Source organism: Eublepharis macularius, chromosome 17, assembly GCF_028583425.1.
Source record: "Eublepharis macularius isolate TG4126 chromosome 17, MPM_Emac_v1.0, whole genome shotgun sequence".
Taxonomy (NCBI): Eukaryota; Metazoa; Chordata; class Lepidosauria; order Squamata; family Eublepharidae; genus Eublepharis; species Eublepharis macularius.
The window spans coordinates 4,307,887-4,330,847 of record NC_072806.1 but is presented as its reverse complement, the minus strand read 5'-3'; the positions used below and the strand labels follow the sequence as shown (position 1 = coordinate 4,330,847).

The following is a 22,961-nucleotide window of genomic DNA, read 5'->3' as shown; positions in this document are numbered from 1 at the left end:
CATGTTCCGTTTCAGCATTTCTTCAACTCTGTATTGGATCCTTGCTAATGCTAGGTCTTTGTAAACTTGTATTTATTTGCCCCATGGAATTGATTATGGAAATGTCCTTGATACTGTATGGAAATGTCCTTGATTCTGATTGTACTAATCTCTCACTATGTAATCTGCCTTGAGTCTCTGTGAGAAAGGCAGACTATAAATGACATAAATAAAAGAAAAGAACTGCTAGCTGAATGCAGGGCTCAAGCAATTGCAGCCCGATGGCAAAGGGCAACAACGTGCCACAGAGTTTGGCTGCAGCGGCAACGTGATAGGAGGTGCTTGGCATGACCAAATTCCATGAACCAGTACCGATGGAGTGGAAACTCGTTTAATCATAGCCAGGTTACTTTTTGCACTTGCTACAACTGGCAGGAATCTCCACGGCCTTCGTGCCCTCCTGGGTGGGTGAGTTCTTTCGGAACCTGAAACCGGGACTTGGGGGACCTTTTTAGCCTCGGCCTGGGAGGCAGTTGTTGCGTCCTGGTGCATAAGCCCCGGTAGTTGCAGTTGGTTAACCACAGTGCAACAAGAACCGGCTAGCGCACGTGCCTCTTGTGTTCCATCTTTTTGGTGCGCTAGGACATTAATCTGTGATGTTCGACATCTCTGCTTCCTCCATAAGCTCCATTAACCCACATTATCTCGTTCTTTCAGCTGTGTTGGATTTGCAGAATGAAGTTGAGGGAACCAGTTTTTCCACACCGCAAAAGGGTCTCATTTATGTAGGAACCAACACACAACCATTAAACTGCTGTTTCCTTTCTCTGCACTCCTAGACTACCAGCGTTCTTGCCCATCTCCCCAACTTATACCTTTCAGTTGCTTAAAAATATTTGCGGGGGACAAAAATAACTTCACTTGTAGTCGGTGAACTTGGGTTATGATAAACGGTAGCTCTTGAACAGCTCAGGTTGAGGAAAGGTCATCTTAATTTGCTTGCAGAGGAGCTATAGCTCCCCTCCACACACCATATGCCTTGCAACTTGGGTCCTGCAAAGCTTGTTAGTGGAACTATCAGAGGAACCTCTAAGCTACTTTCTCATGAGGAGAAGACACTAACCCTGTTACACAACAATTATCCACAGTTCCAAAAACTAAATTTAGTTCCACAGAACTAAATCTGCAAAATGGAAAGGTTTCATGTTTGTGTGCATGAACTTCCATGCGCACGCATGAATCAAGATGCTTCCACCTGCCTCTTCTGAGATTTAACTTTAACCTTTAGTACCTTGGGAGGGATAGAAGCAGAAGAACTTGAGTTCACATTAAAAACATAAAGTGTTGTTATTCAGGAGTATAACTCTTCCGGACATGGAAATTCTGCTTAGCTACTGTAGCCATTGAGAGACTCTCTTCCAAGTTTTGGTCCGTCACTGGAGTGCATGCTGGCCCGAGTAGCCCTTGAAAACTTGTAACCCATACTCTTCCCTTCCGGCCCTTATTAGGCGCTGCAGATTGTATTTAAAGTCACCGTTATCTTGGTTAAAAGCCAGAAACTAGGAGACGAATTCCTGACCTTTTGACTTCCTTGCTTAGATGCTTAATGGCATCAAAATTGGTGGCCGGGTGCTATTTTGGTCTTTCTCCTTTCCTTCCTGTCCAGATGCCCTCTCACAGGGCTGTGAGTCATAAGCTCATGAGGCGGTCTCCTCTCTTCATTTTGGTCAAGGCACGGCTGGCAGCCTGACCGATAGAAGGGCTGAACTTTGCATGGACAAGCCGATGACACCTCTGGGAAAGCCCCGGTTATTTATTAGAGTTGCTGACAGATGGGAGCGGGGGATAACCTGGTGCTATGTTTTGGTGTTTGGAACCAGGGAATCAAGAAGTAAGGCTGTCTCCCCCCCCACTCCGCCCCCTATTGCTTCTGTAAAGAAATAATTTTCATCTAAGTTGTACAGGACTTTTAAAGCATAAGGTCTCTGCCCCCAAGGGGCTTACAATCCAAAGTCTGATGCAGGGGAAGTGACAGAAGGGAAGCGTGAAAGGGAGGCATGAAATGGAAACTTGACGCAGCATCAGTGGGCGAGTAGGTCCAAAGGTGTTACGGTAAACGTGGGTTTTGAAGCCAGTGGTAGTGCACATCAAGCAGGCGTCCTGGGAGATTGTTCCGGACCTAAAAGGAAGGGAAGGAGAAAAGGCAGAGCTTGTGGTAGGAGCGGGAGAACTTAGTGGCAGAGGGTGGAGGAAAGGGGAATCGAGGCTATGGAGAGTGTTGCAAAAGTAAGGATGTGGAATTTGTGTTGGATCCGGGCAGGAAGCTACTGTAGGAGTTTAAGGAGGGAAGTCCAGTATACAGAAGGTTGAGAGGAGAATAGTTTTGGTGGCAGAATTGGCAGCTGTTGTGTTGGTCCCTGGTGCAGCCAAAAAGCCCACCCTCTACCCTTGGCTCTTTGCTACAACAGCTTCCTCCCCATCCCACCCCCAAGCCCCGTGGCACAGAGTGGTAAGCTGCAGTACTGCAGCCCAAGCTCTGCTCACAACCTGAGTTTGATCCTGGCGGAAGCCGGGTTCAGGTAGCCGGCTCAAGGTTGACTCAGCCTTCCATCAAACCACCCTGTAACAAAACGTCTGCCAAGAAAACGTCGTGATGCGACGTCCCCCCATGGGTCAGTAATGACTCAGTGCTTGCACAGGGGACTACTTTTACCTTTTACATGATGGAAATCTTATTAAATGCTGTGTATCTGTCTTTCTTTGTTTCTCCCCAGGTGGTTTCACCCAAACATCAGTGGAATAGAAGCTGAGAAGTTGCTCTTAACCAGAGGAGTCCATGGGAGTTTCTTGGCTCGGCCAAGCAAAAGCAATCCGGGTGACTTCACTTTATCTGTCAGGTATGACAACGAGGCCCCCAAATAACCTGAATAGGGAAGAGATTTGGAGACTGTTGTTGCCAGTCCTCTTGGAAAAAGAATGTGTGGCTCTCAATTTCTCTCTTATATTTTTATTCCATCATTCTTGGAAGGAATTTTGAGTTTGTCTTCCCTGTTTTATTTTAACAACAACAACAACATTAGATTTATATACTGCCCTTCAGGACAACTTAACGCCAACTCAGAGCAGTTTACAAAGTGTGTCATTATTATCCCCACAACAAACACCCTGTGAGGTGGGTGGGGCTGAGAGAGCTCCGAGAGAGCTGTGACTGACCCAAGGTCACCCAGCTGGCTTCAAGCGGAGGAGTGGGGAATCAAACCTGGTTCTCCAGATTAGAGCCCCACTCTCTTAACCACTATGCCATCTTGGTGAGGTAGGCTAGGCAGAGAGAGTGTGACAGCCCAGTTAACCAGTAGTGCTTTGGATCCGTCTCCCAAATCCTAGTCTGACACTCTAACCCCTACACAACACTGCTTCATGGATTGTGTCATGCTAAGGTCTTAGGTTCTTCCTTTTTACAGATGTGCAATTGAGGCAGAGAAGCTGTCTTTCTCCTAGTGAGGCATGCACACTGTCTTTCTGCCTCTTGCTGGCCCTACCGGATTTGGGCTTGGTGCCGTTGGATCGGAGAAGGGCTGTTATTGAAAGAACTGACTGCCTGGCCGGGGTGTGGCTAAGGAGCACAGTGCCATACTTGGAGCACTGCTTTGCCCCATCAAAAATCTAGCTTGTCACCTGTGACTTAACAGTTTCCATCTGGAAGAAATAGAAGCTCAATTCCAGGGGCATTTCTGCAGCAGAGAATAGCTCCTGCGGCTTTAAAAGCAGGGAAGGGGTGACTCTTGGCATGCCTCCAGGTTGGTTTCTGCTGGGCAGCCGAATCCCCTCCAGCCGAGAAGTTCAGGCACCAGACTCCTGCCTCTCTTTAAACTGGTTGAGGAGCAACTGACCCAACGGGGAAATATTACAACCCCACCTTTTGAGGAAGGCTGTTTCTGCCCACGTGTCAAATCCAGCAGGGGTGTTTTTGAATACCGAGGAAGCAGTACGGGCTTAAATCAAGCAGTGGGCTGAGCTGTAGTCGCTTCCCTATGTTTTGCCGGTAATGGAGATATGCTAGCAACTCTGGTTTAGCAAAGTTCATCTCGATTAGTTCACTCCTTTGTGCAGACCTAGCAGCTCAGGTTCTGCTAGGCATGCTGAACCAGTGGTCTTCACCCGTTCCAGACCCGAGACCCAGTGGACTTGCAAGTGGGTGGCAGGAAGAGGTGGGACAGAGTTATGACCTCACCGGTGTCAGGGTTAGGTCAGTGAGAGAGACAGGAAGCACAAGCCAAGCCCTAGGAAGGTGTACGGTGGTGAGAATCAAGCAAGCGTCAGAGCCACGGGGTAACCCTCTCCACCAGTCAGTGGCGCTCTTCACCATTCGGCTGCTCCTCTGAGTGCATGCAAAAGAGAGGCGGTAGACGTGGTACCCTTCTGCTCTCTGCCTGCAAACTAGTGAAGGGACTTTCCAAAAGACAGCAAAAGAGCTGCCTGCCCCATAGTGCTTGCAATCTGCCAGGCAGGGGTCTGCGACTCTCCCTGACCCGTGGGATAAAGTCTGTCAGGAAGCTGTCCAAGCGCTGTGCCCTCCAACGTTCTGTGGATGAAATTCCAGGGAGCGTGCTGGGTCACTGGAAAACACCTTGTCCTTGCACAAAGGGTCAGCGCTTCACAACTCCCCCCCCCCCCTTCAAATACCATTACTGAACGTTCCTGTGTTTCACAGCAACCTGTCCTGCACTCTTTTTTTTTTCCAAAGAAGCAAGCATACTTGTTCTTTCTGCTAAGCATAAAATATAATCAAAAATTATAATTGTTTGGTGTGGTTAGCAGATCAAAGTGAACTTCTCCGGCAGCTGCTGGGTGCCAGATGGTAACTTGGAGCTCTCTGTGTGTGCGCGCGCACGTACGTGCACCCCTAGCTGAGATGGTTCTTTTACAATGTATTCATCAAGTTTATGGGGCAGATGCTTATCTTTTAAAAAAAAAATTAAAGAGAAAAATAGATAAAACAATAGAAAGTGCATAGAACCTTATACAAAGTACCTTAAGCTATAGCAAAAAGAATATATAGAGTGTATAGTAATAAATTTGAGCTGCATAAGAATACACGATGGAATGTTAAACATTTTGTGTTCAACCTCACAATATCTGGTATGTTAATTTGTTAGTTTAACTATTTAGTTTAGCTGTTAGTCTATTTTAGTATTAATTGTGCATTCTAAATTTGTTAAATTGCCCTGTTGTGTGTATAAAAAATTCATCCAATTATGCAAGGGCAGATGCTTATCAACTAGCAAAATAGAACCTGCATGTTCAGCGGCAGTGTACCTTTGATTACCAGGTGCTGCAGTATGACCAAAGGCGGCCTGGTTCCTTCAAGCCCTGCATGTGGGATTCCCAGAGGCATCTAACCGTAGCCCTGTTCACACGTTACAGCGAACGGACTTACATCCTGCCTGTCCATGTGTATGACTGCTTGTAAAAAAAGACCCAGCGCCCGTTCACTTTACAAATGAGGCCAGCGGCTAGTATTGGGATAAACATGGGATTTGTATCACGCGTTCAGCTGTACTGTGACATGAGAGTTACTCAACACAGCTACAAAGTATAATCGAGTGTACACCGTACATGAGTTGTACATGCATTCACTGTCACTTGTGAACAGGGCTATTGTGGCCTTCACTCTTATTCAGCGAGGTTCTTTTTATGTTCATTCACAGATCCTGGCACACATTCACGTGAGTGCAACCTTCCACTGTGTGCGTAAAGGTCTGTGGGTTGGGATACGAACGGAACACAGTGGCAATAGAAAAACAGAAGGTTTGGGGCTTCGAGTCCTAAGACCCACACCGGCATTAGAAAAAGGCACAGCTCTTTCCTGAATGCCTGTATTCCCAAATCACATTAGGGTGCCGATGGGGCACTGAGGGTACAAAATTTACTGTGGCTCAACGATTGTGCTGTGCTGGAGGTATTCAATGTAGCCTTGTCTTTTCTACAGAGGAGAGGAACACAGCCCTTGTTTGGGGGTCCTTAGAACTGTGTTCCTCCTTTTAGATATACTTAGGGCTTTTTTTTCTGGGGAAAAAGGTGGTGGAACTCAGTGGTGGAACTCAGGACCGCACAATGACGTCACTTTGGGTCAGCTGGAACAAGGGGGGAGTTTTTTAAAGTTTAAATCGCCCTTGGCGAAAATGGTCACATGGCCAGTGGCCCCCGCCCCCTGATCTCCAGACATAGGGGAGTTTAGATTGCCCTCTGCGCCAGCGGCACGGAGGGCAATCTAAACTCTCCTCTGTCTGGAGATCAGGGGGCGGGGCCACCGGCCATGTGACCATTTTCAAGAGGTGCCGGAACTCCGTTCCACCGCGTTCCAGCTGAAAAAAAGCCCTGGGTATACTCAAGGAGGGTTGGCTCCTTGCTTTGGAAATCGCAGCCCCCGCTCCCATCGGAGACCTGGCAAAACCTGAAAAGGCTTGGCTGGAGCAACTCGCTCTTAATTTTTTTTAAAGCATCCATCTGGGTACCAGAAATTTGGGGCTTGTTCTGCAAATTAAGGTCTCATGGGAGCGTCTGCTTCTTAATGGAAAAGGTTTCTAGGGAGCTTAGTGCAACTTCATGAGCACCCTATTAGGAGACCCCCTAGCTGGCTAGTCTTGGTGGGTTAATATTTAACACACAGGAGCGAGATCTTCTGTTGTGCTTCAGTCGACTGGAAATGATGAATGGAGAGTTCCAAAGGAGATGCACACGGAGTTCTAGGTAAGGGGCAAATGAGGCACAAATTGTGATTCAGAGAAGACTTGGCTTGCATGGTAGATTAAGATAAAGGGGCAGCGAACCATCTTTCGCGAGAACAGAGGAGGCGATGTGGGTGGAGGCTGCAGGAATCTATCTTGGGGGAGGTGGAACAGGGCAGAATTTGTTGGCACGAGGGATGGCAGGTGTGTTTTGGGCAGGGCCCATGAGAACCCGGCAAGTTGGGGGTGTGGCAGGGTTATAGGTGAAACGAGGCATAGTTCAGTAGCTTTCCTAGCTCCTAGTCTGGTGGTTACCGTTAGAAAAAGGGGCTTTCTTACTCCAAAGGTAATTTTAAGTGGGCCCCCAGAAGAACATCCTTTTATTAACCAGGCCAGTTACATGCCAGCTGGTTGGCTTTTCCTATTTCCTATTAATTTTGGGTTTCGCTGCTTTTCCCCCACTCGAAATCGGCGGCCGCCTTCTGCGGAGCGGTTGGGTGCTTTGCAGTCTTTGAACTGCCCCGTATGGCTTGGGAGCTGAGCCTAATCCAGTAGTGGGTCTTGGAGGAGTTTCTTTCCAGCTTCCGCAGCCTCCGAACGTGGAGTGGTCCTGCCGGGGCGGGGCAAGGCGGGGAGAGACTTAAGAGCTTTATCCATTTACAGCTGCATCCAGATCTCTGTAAATAATTTAACGAGCAGGAATTGGCCATTGCGTGCATTTCCCTAAGAGGCATTTGGGCCTCTGGCCAGCCGTTGGAAAAACTCAAGTGCCGGAGAGAGCAGCTCAGAGCCTCCAGATGGGGGGTTCTGCTTAAGTGTGGCCAATGGAGCGCGTTTTAGATGCGTGGTTCTTATCTTCTGCAGCTGTAATAAGGATTGTTGGGGAGGGGAGCTGGGAAGGAACAGCAGCTTCATTTCCCATAGCAGCCTCACTAGGCACTTTAACCAAGCACTGCTGTGCTTTGCTTGGGTTGGGGTCTGTCTGAAAAAGGTGGCAATGCACACGCATTGTAGGCAATGCTCACAGCTATGTTGGACGAGAATCTTCCAAAGGGTTCGGCGGCTGGAGCGCAGGGCCGTGTGGGCTCTGTCCATGAAGCCTTATGTATATTACCTCTTCTGTGATGCTCCTAGGACGTGTTTCTGGATCTCAGCATTACAGTTGGGATACAGTTCCTAACCTCCAGGCGGTGGCTGAAGATTTCCCAGAATTATAACTGATCTCCCAGGCAACAGAGATCAGTTCCTCTGGTTTCAGAGGGATGGGCACCCTCTGAAATGAACAGGGACAAATGAAGGGAAATGAATTGGATTTAAACTCCAAGCAAAGAATAAGCTTTGCAGGAAACTTCTGCTGAGTCTAGTGGGGTGTGCTCATGCAAGCACCCCCTGATGTGCCTTCTGTATCCAGTAACCAAGAGCTCAGTTGGAGAACTGAAAGACTGAACAGCGATTCTGAATGCAAAGTGTCCATTTGGGGTGGTCTGGGTGCGGTTTCCATGTTCCCAATGGAATTCTTCTTCTGGCAGCTTTTTTTCTCAGCAGCTGAAATGAAATGGGGGGTGGGTGGGGCTGGGGTGGGGAGGGTAAGGCTTTAGGCGGTGGGGAAGGTTTGGAACAGGACTGGATAAATGGATCCCTTTGTGCATTTGGGGCTCAGCCTTTTTCTGTCTGCAGAAGCACTGAGGGGCCTTCTGCTTGAGAGAAAAAAAACCCGAAGGGAAGGGTGGAACCCTCTTGAATTAAAGCTTTGTGTGTTTGGTTGGTGGAGGGGGGGCACAAAATTTGGGGCAGGGAAATGGAAGACACTTTTTTTTTTTTAAACCATCTGCCAAAACAGAGTGGCGAATCTCCCCATCTTGTTGCCTGACACTACCCGCAAAGACCCGAATTCAAATCCTGTCTTGGCTGTGAAACTGACCGGATGACTGGGAGTCTGTTTTCGGCTCTCAGCCTGATCTACTTCGCAGGAGTGTTGTATGGACATAACGTGTACGTGTGTGAAAGCACGTTTAGCGCACTTTTGCCCCCCATGGGACACTGAATTACATTTACTGACGTAATGACATTGCTATTTGACCTCCACAGTATGAAGGGTTCTTTTAATTAAGAGTGTCTGCACCAAGAAAATTGCCCAGAATAGGTGACACAAGTTTTTGCATCAACTGCTACACTTGTATCCCACCCTTCTTCCAAGGAGCTCAGGCCAGCATGCAGCGATTCCCCTTCTTCCTTTTACCTTCACAACAGCCCTGCATGGTAGGTCAGGCTGAAAGAGAGAGAGAGAGAGAGAGAGAGAGAATGCCTGGCCCACATCCCCCAGCAGCTGAGTGCAGGTTTGAACATGGATCTCCCAGATTGCTAGTCGACCACTCTAACCACTGCACAGCACAGGCTTTCATTTAGTCACAGGGCAGGGCAAAGAGCTCTGTGGGTCACTGAAGCCTGCCCCCTTGCCAGTATCTTGCAGCTTCTGCTCTAGCTAAGATTTTGCTGGGTTTAATTACCCATCTAGCCAGGTAATGAGCCAATTTTCAAGGTGAAGATGGTTTGGTGAATTGTTGACTCGGGTCCAAGCTGGATGCTTAGGGAGTACGTGACTGGAGCTGACCCACACCCTTCTCCCCAGGAACATCTTAGGGACTGGAGAGAAGAAATTTACCATCACTTTCCCACCAATGTTTGCCATCACTTTCCCACCAATGTTTGCCATCACTGTCCCACCAATCTTTGCCATCACTGTCTCACTAAAGTTTGCCATCAATGTTTGCCATCACTGTCCCACCAATGTTTGCCATCACTGTCCCACTAATGACTTCATTTGCCATCAGATCCATTTATTTAATCTTATAGTGTTGGGTCTTAATGTTCTCTTACCGTTAATGGTCTCTGCCGAATTGCAACCTTGGAGGGTTTTAATTGGGCAGGGGGCAGCATACAAATTATTCAAAAGAGACACAAAAAGTAGCATTATGGCACTTGGTGTTTTCTCTGTCTTTGGTTCATTGGCTGCCCATTGCAAGGGATGGAGTTGTGCACCAATCCGATGGCATCATCTCTCGTGTCGACTTGTGAGGAAGAGGTGCAAGTAAAGTGAAGTTTGTCATGAGCTCCATCCTAAGAAGGCAGCGTGTGTGCGCGTTTAAAGCGAACCAGACTTTTTAAATAGGTCACTCCCTGATGCAAAGCTTCAGACAGCACTTTTTAAGCCTAACACAGAAACAAGCAAAAAGGAAAGCGGTTGGCGTATCTTGGAGAGCTTTTGCGTCTTCTCAAAAGTAATTAGCATTTGCAGCTGTGCGCATCAGAGAGTGTGGGTTTTTTCTGTGTGCCAAGATGAAGCGAAGGGCGAGGGAGACAAAATTTGCAGCGGCAGCCGTTTTCCCATGTAATTATTTAATCCAGCTGCTGGTTCGAATGGGGACTTCCGCCATCGCTCGACAGCTGCCACCGTGGTGCGGCCACAGGAGTCCCTTTCACAGAACTGATTTTGGCATCTCTCAAATTTGAGTCCATTGCCACAGAAAGCCCCTTCTAGAGTCAGATGTCAGCTGGTGCGTTGCTGAAACATTTTCATCTGTTTGCATGTTCCTTTCTTGCACCAACTGTAGGCAGAAAAGTGCTAAAATGACACACTCTGATAGCTTGCAAAGGATTATGGGGGAGAATGGTTTGGGAGGAGGGAGGAGGAAGGGATGGGGGCCTTATAAGTTCACACCCCACCTTTGGATCCTTGTTTCTTTCTCACTTCTGGTGTTGGATGGCTAAAGTAGAGACAAAATGATAATTCACAAATATGTGGCGATCCACTGAATTTTCCAATCTGGCCACAAATTTTGGTTGTGAAATTTTGATTTGCCATCCAAGTGCTTTAGATTTCCTGGCATCTCCTGATCTGAGCAAGCATCAAATATGGGAACTCGAGCTGTTGGGTGCTTCTGAATACCGTATTTTTTTTCTCCCTCTCTCTCTCCTCTTTCACTTCTTCTTTCTTGCTCAATTGCTTTATCTCTCATGTGGTATGTGCCAAAGCATGAATGGCAGTTGGATGTACTGAAAAGCTTTTAAAAGTACTGTGATTTATAAGGAATTTCTGTGGAAGATTTGGAAGAGGTGATGTTGAAAGAAAGTGAAGGGAGGAGAAGGGGAAATATGTGTGTGCATGATAAGCTGTTGAAAATGAATTCTGTTAGTCAGCATGTATCCGCTAAAATAGTTATTTTTTAAAAAATTAGCGGCATTGGAAGTTGACTATTACAGCCCTACTGCACCTCTGGTAAAAAACTGAAAGTGGCATCACATCTCTCTAAGAATCACTGGAAACTCTATAGTAAAACCATAGATTTTTTGGTGATTACTAGAGAGGACTGACGTCACTTCTGGGTTTCGTCCAGAAATGCTGTCACGCTACTGGCCCTACAGCCATTTTTCTTTTTAAAATGTATTTTATTTTTTATTTTTATTTATTTTCATCTCCACCGGGGGACTGGCAACCCTAGTTGGCCTTCTTTAACAGGATGTCTGCCATCATTGGCCACCTTGGGCCACGGGGAAACTCAGGGTATAAATGTATTCATCAGTAAAAATAGTAAAAAGTCTCCTGTTTCGGGTGTGAGCATGTGGCATGCCTCCAGTCCAAATCCAAAAAACAAGGGTGTACTTTGCAAGTGTAGGGAACATTGGATCACGAGCTAGGTAGGTAGGTGAATTTATTGTATATGGCCATTGTCCTTTACAAACCAAAACATATATACAAATGAAAACCATAACATTTAAAAGAATTCTAAAATACCAGACAACGTTAAAATTATTCAAAACACAAGCGAGACCCAGATTTACTGCTCAGACTGATGAGATGCTGTCTTGGAAACTGCACTTGCTCTTGTAAACGTCTCCTGTTTGGGGCGTGAGCATGTGGTATACCTCCAGTCTGAATCCAGAAGACAAGGGTGTACTTTGCAAGCTTCGGGAACACCGGCTCACGAGCAAAGTGCCATTCTCCTTTTTAGCACGGAAAGGGTTAACACCCTTTGGCTGTTAACACAGAGCAGAGTGGTCTAGCTCCTCCGGTCCCTTCTGGCCTTTCTAAGTCAAGGCTAGCCTTCCTCAGTGGCACAAGCGTAATTGCGTTTTAAAGGCACTTAGAGGCTGCAAGCCTGCTGAGCTCACCCAGAGTCCAGATGTTTGATGGATGAGCTGGGTCAGGAAAGGTTCTCCCCCCCCCTTCTCTCTAATCTGCTTTTAAAAGGTGGGGGGAGCCCCCAGCCGGCCAAAGTATTCAGTCACGCTCTAAATGGATGCACCCCGCCGTTGGGAGTCCAGCAGGTACGAGGTGGCTGGTGGCTCGCAACCTTCTGGGGAAGCACAGGAAGTCTGTAGCGCGTGGAGAACTCGGCTTAGCTGAGACGCTTTGCTGTGTGTTTTAAAAAAAAAGAGAGAGAAAGATTCTGATTCTTGTGGCTGTGAATAGGGGGCTGGAAAGGTGTGTGGCGACACCGGCTGAAATCTCGGAAGTCACTCTTATCGGTGGATACCTGGGTTCGCCAGGATCGTCTATCGTTTCAGCGGGCCGGCAAGACAGAGATATTCCACCAGGCATGTGGTTGAGGCCGGTCCAGCAGTTATCCAAAGAGCCTCCCAGCTGGCCTCTTGTCAGGGGGGGCATTTGATCATCCATCCCCCCCTTATAGGAATTGCAACTCCAATTGAATGGCCTGTTCCCCCCTTTTCTCCCCCCCCCATGTATTGTAAGGGGTTGTAAGATCGCTGACTAGGGGTAGTGGTTTATGGAAATGCTATGGTTTTATTGTGAATTTTAATGTAAATTAGATGTTTTATTGCTGTAACCTGCCTTGAGCCCGTTTGCAAGGAGGGCAGGATAGAAGCCCAATGAATGAATGAATGAGTGAATGAATGAATGAATGAATGAATGAATGAATGAATGAATGAATGAATGAATGAATGAGATCTGGTGCAGGACAAGATTCCCTCTGTGACGGCTTTAACTGTTCCTTGCCTCTTCCTCAGACTCACGAAAGCAGAGTAATTTATGCCAAGGAAACAAAATGAGGCCAATTAGTGCAAAATTCAAATTTACTGCCTGTGGATTACTTTGGCTTAGCATTCCTGTTTTCTGATGTACATCGTACACCCTGCCCTAGCAACTCGGGCAAGAACTTTTGGGGCGTGCAAGGGATTGTACATTGTGCAAGTCCGCTCCCAGGGCATTGCACTGTTTATTTCCTGTAGTGCCTTGTGGCTGAAAGCAGTGACTCTATTTCTGGGGTGGGGGGTAGGTTGCCAGCCTCCAGGTGGTGGGTGGAGATCTCCCAGAATTACAACTGATCACCGGGCCAGAGAGATCAGTTCCCCTAGAGAAAATGGCTTCTTTGGAGGGTGGACTTCATGGCATTATACACAGAAATGGGGTCCCTCCCTTCCCCAAAGCTCACCCTCCCCAGACTTCACCCCCCAAATCTCCAGGAATTTCCCAGCCTGGAGCTGGCAACCCTGAGGGGGAGATTGGGAAGGTGTTCTTGTCTATGTGTGGTTGAGAGTGGGACTGAGAGAGAGAATGTGAATTTGCGTTGCAAAGGTTCAGTTCATGAGAGAAGATGTGCTTGTTGGGGAGGACTCCATTTTGAAACATGGTAGGCTTCGGCAGGAAACCAAATTCGCAGGTGCAAAGGCCAGCTTCTTACCTCTCAGGTCCAGTAGCACCTTTAAAGAACAACTAGATTTCCATGGTATGACCTTTTGAGAGTCAGGTACTAAGGGAACTCTGGCTTTTGTAAGTTCATACCCTGGAAATCTCGTTGGTCTTTAAGGTGCTCCTGGAAACAAATCTTGCTCTTCTACTACAGATCAACATGGCTACCCACCTGGCCCTCTCTTCTTAACTTCATCAGTGGAGTTCTGCTTTTCCCAGAAATGTTATCAAGGGGGCTACATTTGGTCTGGGATCCATGGCATAATGCTGAATGACGTGAACAATAAATTTTTGCTCAACATTTCTTCTCTTTTCTCCTTCCCTAGGAGAAACGATGAGGTGACCCACATCAAGATCCAAAATACTGGCGATTACTATGACCTTTACGGAGGGGAGAAGTTTGCTACTTTGGCCGAGCTCGTTCAGTATTACACCGAACAGCAGGGGCTGCTGCGGGAGAAGAACAGCAACGTCATAGAGCTGAAATATCCTCTCAATTGCCAGGATCCTACCTCGGAGAGGTGAGCAGGTAGACCCCATCCTGAATCAAACCCTTGGCATTGATTTGTGTACTCTCTGGATATGGCCATATTAGAAACTTCTCTGCAAGCCCATCATCGTCATCGTCATCGTCATCGTCATCGTCATCATCGTCATCAATGTCATTTGTAGTCCACCTTTTTCACTGAGACTCAAGGCGGATTACACAGTGTGAGAACAGTACAGTCAATATCAAGGATATTTCCATAAACAGTGCCATAGGGTACACACACACAACCTTTATTGGCATGTCAGAGCAAAAGGAGATACAATAAAATTTGTTGATAGCTTCTCTGATACAAATTGCAGTTTGAAGAAAACAAGCAATGTTTGAGGTTATAGAAAAGTTGTGGCCAGATAGTAGTCGCTGGACCTTGACATTATCAGAAATGCCGCACCGTGAATAAAGAAGGGAGTTCAAAAATTTGTCTCGGATCTTAGAGTAAAATAGACAGTTTAGTAGAACATGAGAGACAGATTCAGTGACACCCGGGCCGCAAGGGCATTTTCTGAGTTCATAAGGGGTCCCTTGACATCTACCAATGAAGATGGCTGAAGGCAGTATGTTGAATCTGGCCAGCATTAGTGCCCTTCTTTGATGGGGATCAGTTAGAGAGCAAAAATAGGCGGCTAACTGGCCGGATGACAAAGGCAGTCCCGAGTGAATTGGGGAACAGGTTTTCCTAGCTGCCTCAATCAGGCGCTGGAACTGAATGTCTAAGAGCCTCCGTTTAATTATCTGGAATGCTGTTGGAGCAGATGCATGGTAAAGTGATGCTAAAGGTATACCCATACACCTGACTTTTTTGTGGATTAGTTCCAACCCATAGGCAAGTTTACAGAGACATAGCATTAGTAAGAATCCAATACAGAGCTGAAGAAATGCTGAAACAGAACATAAGCAATTCTAGGGCTGACATTAGACCACGCGAAGCACAGGCACTCATAGGAGCACATATTTAAGACAACAGGTAGTACGTAAGGCAACATAGTGGTGAAGTCTATGGTCCTTAACTCACTAGCGAAGCATCTGAGAGCTCCTCCCTACAATACAAAAGCCTTTTTGAATAGTTTGGTTTTGCATCATTTATCTTTGTGTACTCTCTGGATATGGCCATATTACAAACTTCTATGCAAGCCCGCTTTACCAAGTTGTTGTGAGAACTGCCAAGGACATGTGTGTGTGTAAAGTACTGTCAAGTCACAACTGACTTACGGTGACCCCTGCTGGGGTTGAAAAGGTGAGTGAGAAGCAGAGGTGGTTTGTCATTGCCTTCCTCTGCAGAGTCTTCCTTGGTGGTCCCCCATCTAAGTACCAACCCTGCTTAGCTTCTTCTAAGATCTGATGAGATCGTATTATACCATGCCGCCTTCCCTCCTGCCACGGACATATAGTAAATCAGTGTACAAGCCACGCTGTTGGCCTTCAGAGAAGCTTATGGACAAGGGTTAGGCCATACAAACACGAAACAACCACTCCAATAAAAAAAAACATTTAAAAAGCCAGGGCGTAGCAGCCCCCAAGGAAACAGTAATTAAAATCAGAAAGAAAAGCAACTGCGAATAAAAGCCCACTCAAAGCTTGGCAGAAGCATAGCCAGCGTCTTAAAAGATAATTGCAATTGGTGGAAAGAAGGGGTAAGCGTTATTTAAAAAATAAATATCCTTGCTGTTCCTATTGCAGAGAACTGGATGGAACAAACAAACCCAGATGAATCGGCGTGTGTGTGTGTTTTGTGTTTCAAAACAGTGTGGCTCGAACTTTTGTGGTCTCTTGTTCCGCAGCCCTGTTTCCGGGGTTGCAACAGAGGTGGGGCTGGTGACGTAATGTGGGAACTGTGTCTTCACGGATGGAAAGTACCACCAAAGGTGACGTGGTAGAAGCAGCCAAGGTGCTCCTTTGAATGGATCAGAGGCGCCATCTAGAGGGAAAGGGGTAGAAAAGCCAGCTGGTTTGTTTTTTTAAAAAGAGAAGGTATTGCTGGTGACGACGATCACTAAGGCAGCAAGGATGATCTTGGTGCAATGCAAGTGGTCGTGTTTTATGTGTGAAAAGCTGTTGGGGGGGGGGTTCTGACTTTTACATCGGGAAAGGAACTGAACCTTCCTTGCCGTCTTCCACTTTTCTCTGGAGACAGAAGTGCACGTAGTGGCTGAGCATGAGAAGGTAGGACGGCAGAGGGTCGAATCTCTGCTTCCCTTCTGGCAGGGCCCGCCCAAGATTTTTGGGTGCCGTAGGCAAACTGTGACATTGCCCTCCCCCCCATTTGATATAGAGAAAAGTGAGAGTTCTGGAATGAACGTTCTACTTACGGGGCATTCCAAATATGCGATGTAAAAATAGACAGACCCTTCCGATGCCCTCCATGTTCCATCTTGGCAGCCCCAGAAGACCAGATATGGAGATTCTAGAAGTCTAGCTAATGCCAAGCCCCCCTTGAAGTCAGCAGAAGAGGCCCCTTTCTCCTTTTTGGCATCCCTCAAAATCTAGCGGTCAGGCTGGCCCTGCCTTTTGGTCTAAAAAAATAAACCTTCCTCCAACCTGGATCACCTGTGAACCTTGCAGAAGCCTGCATTTACAAGCATGGCTGCCCACTCACATCGAATTCAGCCCTCATTCCTTTTTTTAAAAAATCCCTGCATATCAAAAGTTTGCAGTTCAAGAAACTGGACTCCTTCTCACTGACCTGCTATCTTTCTTTGTTTAAGGTTTTTGTATGGAACAACTCCCCTCCACAAATGCGCACACAGTCTGAAGTGGTTCAGATACAGGTTTTTCACCACACTGAGAATGATGCATACTTAAGCTGTTGGCTTAAACCTAGTGTAACATACTCCCTTTTATTTGCGCAAGATTTGGGTCTGGTGGCTCCTTAAAGACCAACTAGATTTCCAGGGTATGAGCTTTCGAGAGTCAGAGCTCACTCAAAAGCTTATACTCTGGACATCTAGTTGGTCTTTAAGGGGCTGCTGGACGCGAATCTTGCACTTCTACAACAGATCAATGCGACTGAAACTCCTTTTTACTAGGAATTGTAGTTTATCACATTAAGCAAATATGCTGGGTGTATGATTACTCTTAATATTAATAATAATAATAATAATAATAATAATAATAATAATAATAATAATAATAATAATAATAATGAGTCCAGTAGCACCTTTAAAACTAACCAACTTTATTGTAGCATAAGCTTTCGAGAACCACAGCTCTCTTCATCAGGTGCATCTGATGAAGAGTGCTGTGGTTGTCAAAAGCTTATGCTACAATAAAGTTGGTTAGTCTTAAAGGTGCTACTGGACTCTACTATTTGGCAATGAGACTAACATGGCTAACTCCTCTGAATAATAATAACACTGATAATAATTCTGATAATAATAACTCTGAATAATAATACTACAAAGTGTATGGTTTAATACAAACAAATTTGTATCTATTGTCCTTTTGTAATCTTCATGATGCCCTGATCTCATCAGATCTCATGAAGCGAAGCAGGGTCGGCTTTGGTTAGTAATTGGATGGGAGACCTGCAACAAAGACCAGGGTTGCCGAGGCAGGCAATGGCAAACCACTTCTCATAGTCTCTTGCCATGTAAACCCCACCAAGGGGTCACCATAAGTCAGTAATGACTTGAGGGCACTCTCCACCACCAGTCCTCACAACAGTCCTGTAAGGTAGTCCAATAGCGGTACCCCATATTGCAGATGAAGGAGCAGAGGCTGAGAAGAGAGTAGCTTGGCTAAGGCCATCACGTGAGTTGGTGGCTTTGAACTGGAGACTTCAACGTTTAGTCTTCTGCCCACTTTGCTTCATCCACTCTTCTCTAAGGCTTTTGATTTTCCCAGATGGTACCACGGCCACCTGACGGGCAAAGAAGCCGAGAAGCTCCTAACAGACAAAGGAAAACCGGGGAGTTTCCTGGTCCGAGAGAGTCAAAGCAAACCTGGAGACTTTGTCTTGTCGGTGCTGACAAATGAAGACAAGGCTGACACTGGGGACCGGAAACCCCGTGTGACCCACATCATGATCCGTTATCAGGTAAGAAGCCACCAGAGCCTGAACCTTCCAGGTGCCCCAGTGCTGAAAAATCAAGACGATTATCTGTCAGAAGCAGGGCCTTTTCTGTGGTGTCCCCCTCCAGCCATGGAATGTATTTCTTCAGTCAGTTCAGTCGTCTTCAATGAGTTGTCATTTTGCTAGAGCGATGCAGTCGAAAACCTTGCTGGGTGACCGTGGGCCCACTGTGTGCTCTGTTTATTCTACCTCACCAGGTTGTTGAGATAGGTCAGGGCAGCATGCCCAGAGGTGCCTTGCGGAAAGGGCAGGAGAAAAATGGGGCTAATAACAACAGGTCGTTCTTAGCATTTGAATTACGTGCAGCTCTTCTCTCTGCCCTGGTATTTAACTCTTCTCCCCTCTCATTTTACTGCACAAATCCATCTCCTGTATCTCTTGCTTCTTTCCTCATATCTGCTGCTTTTCTTTTCTTTTCTTTGCTGCCTTTGTAGTCCTGTTATTTTTCTGCCCCGGACGTATCTGTCAGCCCTCTCTAGGATCACAGCAGCTCAGCCCTGATAGCCCTTTCCCCCTCCCTTGCCTCCCTGACATCATAGCAGCTCAGCCAATCGTTGCCAGTTTAATTGCATGACACGGCTTTAGAGAGCTACTCTGTGAGGTAGAACAACAGGATTTGAGTCTGGTGGCATAAGAGACCAACAAGATTGTCAGTGTATGAACTTTCGAGAGTCAGCACTCCCTTCTTCAGGTTCAGATGATACCTGAAGAAGGGAGCTTTGACTCTCGAAAGCTCATGCCTTGAAAATCTTGTTGGTCTCTCAGGTGCCACCGGGCTAAAATCCTGCTATTTAACTGCAGACCAACATGAAATTATATGTGAGGCAGGTTAAACAGAATCATAATGAACTTTGTGGCGGAGTATAGACTTGAACTCGGGTCTCCCCAGTCCCAGCACTCCCTCACCGACACTTACTCTTGAGCTGTTCTTTCTGTTGCAGCCAGATGGGAAGTATGATGTTGGCGGCGGCGAGCACTTTGACACGCTCACGGACCTGGTGGAACATTATAAAAAGAACCCCATGGTGGAGAAGTCTGGGGCTGTGGTGCATCTGAAACAGGTAATAGCAATGCGAATAGCTCAGGAGGGGTGGCGCTTGCTTCGGAGTAAGTCTGGATACGTTGATCATTTGGAGGGCTTTTCGTGTGGCTCAGGAGACGGTAGGGTTGCCAGCCTCTGGTTGGTGGCTGGAGATCTCCTGGGATCACAAATGATCTCCAGACTACAGAGCCAGTTTGGTGTAGTGGTTAAGAGCGGCGGGATCTGGAGAACCGGGTTGGATTCCCCACTCCTCCACTTGAAGCCAGCTGGGGGACCTTGGGTCAGTCACAGCTCTCTCAGAGCTCTCTCAGCCCCACCCACCTCACAGGGTGATTGTTGTGGGGATAATAATGACATACTTTGTAAACTGCTCTGAATGGGCGTTAAGTTGTCCTGAAGGGCAGTTTATAAACCAAATGTTGTTGATGTGGTTGTTGTTAGTATTAGAGATACATTCCCCTGGAGAAAATTGGCATCTTTGGAGGGTGGAATCTATTGCATCATACCCCACTGAAGCATCTCCCTTCCTGAAATCCCAAGCTTTACCCCCCAAATTTCCAAGAATTTCCCAAGCCAGAGTTGGCTCCTCTCGGAGTCTGCTCTTATTTAGTTTTCTGCTCCAGAGATCTCTTTCTGCTCCCTTGTTCCTCATCGTCTATTCCACCCTCGTTCCCCCCCGCCCTCAGCCTTTCAACACCACACGGATCAACGCAGCCAACATTGACAACCGAGTGAAGGAGCTGAACAAAATGGCTGACCAAAGCGAGAAGTCCAAGCAAGGCTTCTGGGAAGAGTTTGAGGTAGAGGGCTAATTCCGTTCTTTTCCCCCTCCAACATGACTTCTTGATCTGTACGGGGACCCTATGCTTGCTTAATGGAATAGGGCTTAACTTTTGCTTAATTTATTGTATTTGGCTTATATAAAAATTATCTCCCTCATCACCATGGTAGAAAAAACTACCATTTCCATGATGGCTTTAAGATTAGTCCATTGATGTAGATATACTCAATCAGAAAACTCCAGAACAGGAGTTGAATGGGACATTTTTTTCTTCTAAATAGACAACTTCTCAAATTACAGTTTTTCCTCACTTTCCATTTTTATTATTTGATGGGTGGGGCTTGTTTCCAGGGCATCACTTACTAGCTTTGATTCCTGCAAGGAATTGAGGCAAATGGACTCAAATCTGTGAAGTGCCAGGTTCAAATTGGCAATATGGCCGTTACATTGATCTGCCTTGCAGGGCTGTTGGGAATTATCAAGGTAACTGAGCAGGTGCACCCTTTTGAGTGCTGTGCAAAGAATGAGTAATATGAACGTTGATAATCTGTTCAAAATTCTCTCCACAGATGCTGCAGCAACAAGAATGTAAACTCCTCTATCCCCGGAAAGAAGGGCAGCGAGTAGAAAACAAAGTGAAGAATCGTTACAAAAATATCCTTCCCTGTAAGGAGGAAGCCTTTAAAAATTGGGGTGGGGGGTGGCCTGCAGCTAGTTTCAGCCTCCAGTTCTAATTTCAAAAATGTAGAGCAAGAACAATTGTAATATAAATGCTAACCGGAAAGGGAGCTATGAACACGGCTGTGGGTACGACTGCATTTTGCAAATTCTGGAGTATGGTGGAATGCATTGGGCTTAGACTGGAATAACTGTTTAGGATTTTACTGTAAGTGATGTACAGAAGGCAAATACTTGGAGATCTGCTCCATCGGCATTGCACAATTGTGTAGTTTTTCTCAGTTCAAAATGTGCACAGCCTTGGTTGTGAGGTGACTTTGTGTGCTGTGATTTAAACTGTTAAAGGTGTTCCCTTTTAATTTACATGGCTCTTGGAGTCTCATTGCAAAGTCCTATTTCTCCACTAACCTTACAGCTTGCAACATCCTTCCAAATAATCAAAATACAGAGACAATTAATGTTTTTGGTTAAAGGATATGATGTTGAGGAGGAGAAAGAGCTTTCCCCTCTTGCCTGTAACGCTAAAACTTGGGATCACCCAATAAAGTTATTAGATAGCAAATTCAGGACGAAGAAAAGCACTACATTCCTACATGTTGTATAACCAACCGGTAGAACTCACTGCCACAAGATGAGATGGCCACCAGTTCAGATTGTATTATCCCTTTATAAGGTCTGGGTACAATAGCACCTTAAACTAGATTTCCAAGGTATGAGCTTTTGAGAGTCAAAGCTCCGTTTGTCAGATACCCGGTATCTGAAGAAGGGAGCTTGGGCTCTCAAAAGCTCATACCTTGGAAATTTAATTGGTCTGTAAGGTGCTGTTGGACCCAGATCTTGCTCTTTAACTGCAAAGTGACCTGGCTACCTTTATAAGGTAAAGTTATGGCTAAATGGAGCCTCTGTGTTCAGAGGTGGTATATCCAGGGCTTTTTTTCAGCTGGAACATGGTGGAACGGAGTTCCAGCCCCGCTTGAAAATGGTCACATGGCCAGTGGTCCCTCCCCCTGATCTCCAGACAGAGTGGAGTTTAGATTGCCCTCCGCGCATTGGCGCGGAGGGCAATCTAAACTCCCCTCTGTCTGGAGATCAGGGGGCGGGGCCACCGGCCGTGTGACCATTTTCGCTGAGGGTGATTTGAACTTTAAAAAACTCCTCCCTTGTTCCAGATGACCTAAAGTGATGTCATTGTGTGGTCCGGAGTTCCACCACCTCTTTTCCCAGAAAAAAAGCCCTATCTATAAATACCAGCTGCTAGAGAGCACATAAGGTGGGACAGCTGTCATCTTTATGCCCTCTTTGTCAGCATCTGGCCATTGGAGACAAGATACTTAATTAGACGGACCCTTGTTCTGATCCGGCTGGGCTACCGCTATATTTTCAAGGGGCTAGCATGTCTTTCTTCCAGTCTCTCCTCATGCACTTCTGTTTCTCTCTTCCTTTAGTTGACACAACGCGAGTGGCTCTCCAAGATGTGGACGAAAGCCTTCCCGGTTCAGATTACATCAATGCCAATTATATTAAGGTAAGTAGAGAAGGTGTGTCAGCATCGGAGAAGGAAGAGGTGGGGCTTAACCAGAGTCCACACGTGGGCTTGAAGTAAGTCGGTTCAACCGGTGCCAGGCTTATCCTCAGAGGCAGGCTCAACCTTGTAACATGATAAGTGCCTCTGAGCATGGGTCGAGAGTGTCTCTGACAACTTCCAAGTGAGAGGCTAGAATATCTAATCAGGATTTGAATCCAAGACCTTGCAACTGGGCTCAGACTTGGGAGATTCAGAGTTGAACCCCCACTTCGCTGTGAAATTAACTGGGTGACCTCTGGCCAGTTATGCTCTCTCGGCCTAGCCTGCCTCACAGGGTTGTTACGAAGAGAAAGTAAGGAAAGAATAACCAGTTGCCGCTGCCCTGAGCTCCTTAGGGAAAGAGTGATAAAAATACGATATTCCAGATGTATGTCTTTAATACTATTTTAGCTGTTGTGGCTTCCTCAGAGACTCTTGAAGAATTTTTTTAAAAGTATATACCATTAGAAATGTGACACATTTTGTATTAAATAAAATCTCATAGGCTTCTGGCATTATTAAAAGTTAATATTGATAAACAAAAAAGCCAATGGGGTGGGGAATCCAGAAAAAAGGAAGAAGGGAAAATAGATATCCAATATTATTCAACAGAAATGTCTCTGAAAAGGCACCACATTTTTCACTTTTCCCTACATGGCTGCACATTAGCCACAGAAGAAAAAGATTAATGTTCTTAATTTGGAAATCCAGTCTTGTATATTTGGAAGGACATTAGACACTGGAAGTTTTAAGATTAGTCTTCTTGGTAGCAAAAAGGTGAGATTCAGCCATAAAACTTGTGCCTTTTTTTAAAAGAGCCCAAAGGACAGGAAATTTTGCCAGAATTCTTTGCATAAAAGAAAA

The 22,961-nt window shown here is 46.3% G+C and overlaps 1 protein-coding gene across 1 annotated transcript in view; it reads left to right on the top strand.

Moving 5' to 3' along the window:
* Nucleotides 1-22,961, top strand: part of LOC129345105 (tyrosine-protein phosphatase non-receptor type 11-like) — a 60,427-nt gene that overhangs the window by 25,220 nt on the left and 12,246 nt on the right. The window contains exons 2-8 of the mRNA XM_055002097.1: nucleotides 2,754-2,876; nucleotides 13,743-13,937; nucleotides 17,804-17,996; nucleotides 18,974-19,093; nucleotides 19,761-19,874; nucleotides 20,425-20,521; nucleotides 21,979-22,058. Coding sequence (XP_054858072.1) covers nucleotides 2,754-2,876; nucleotides 13,743-13,937; nucleotides 17,804-17,996; nucleotides 18,974-19,093; nucleotides 19,761-19,874; nucleotides 20,425-20,521; nucleotides 21,979-22,058 — 922 coding nt within the window. The remainder of the gene's footprint in view (nucleotides 1-2,753; nucleotides 2,877-13,742; nucleotides 13,938-17,803; nucleotides 17,997-18,973; nucleotides 19,094-19,760; nucleotides 19,875-20,424; nucleotides 20,522-21,978; nucleotides 22,059-22,961) is intronic.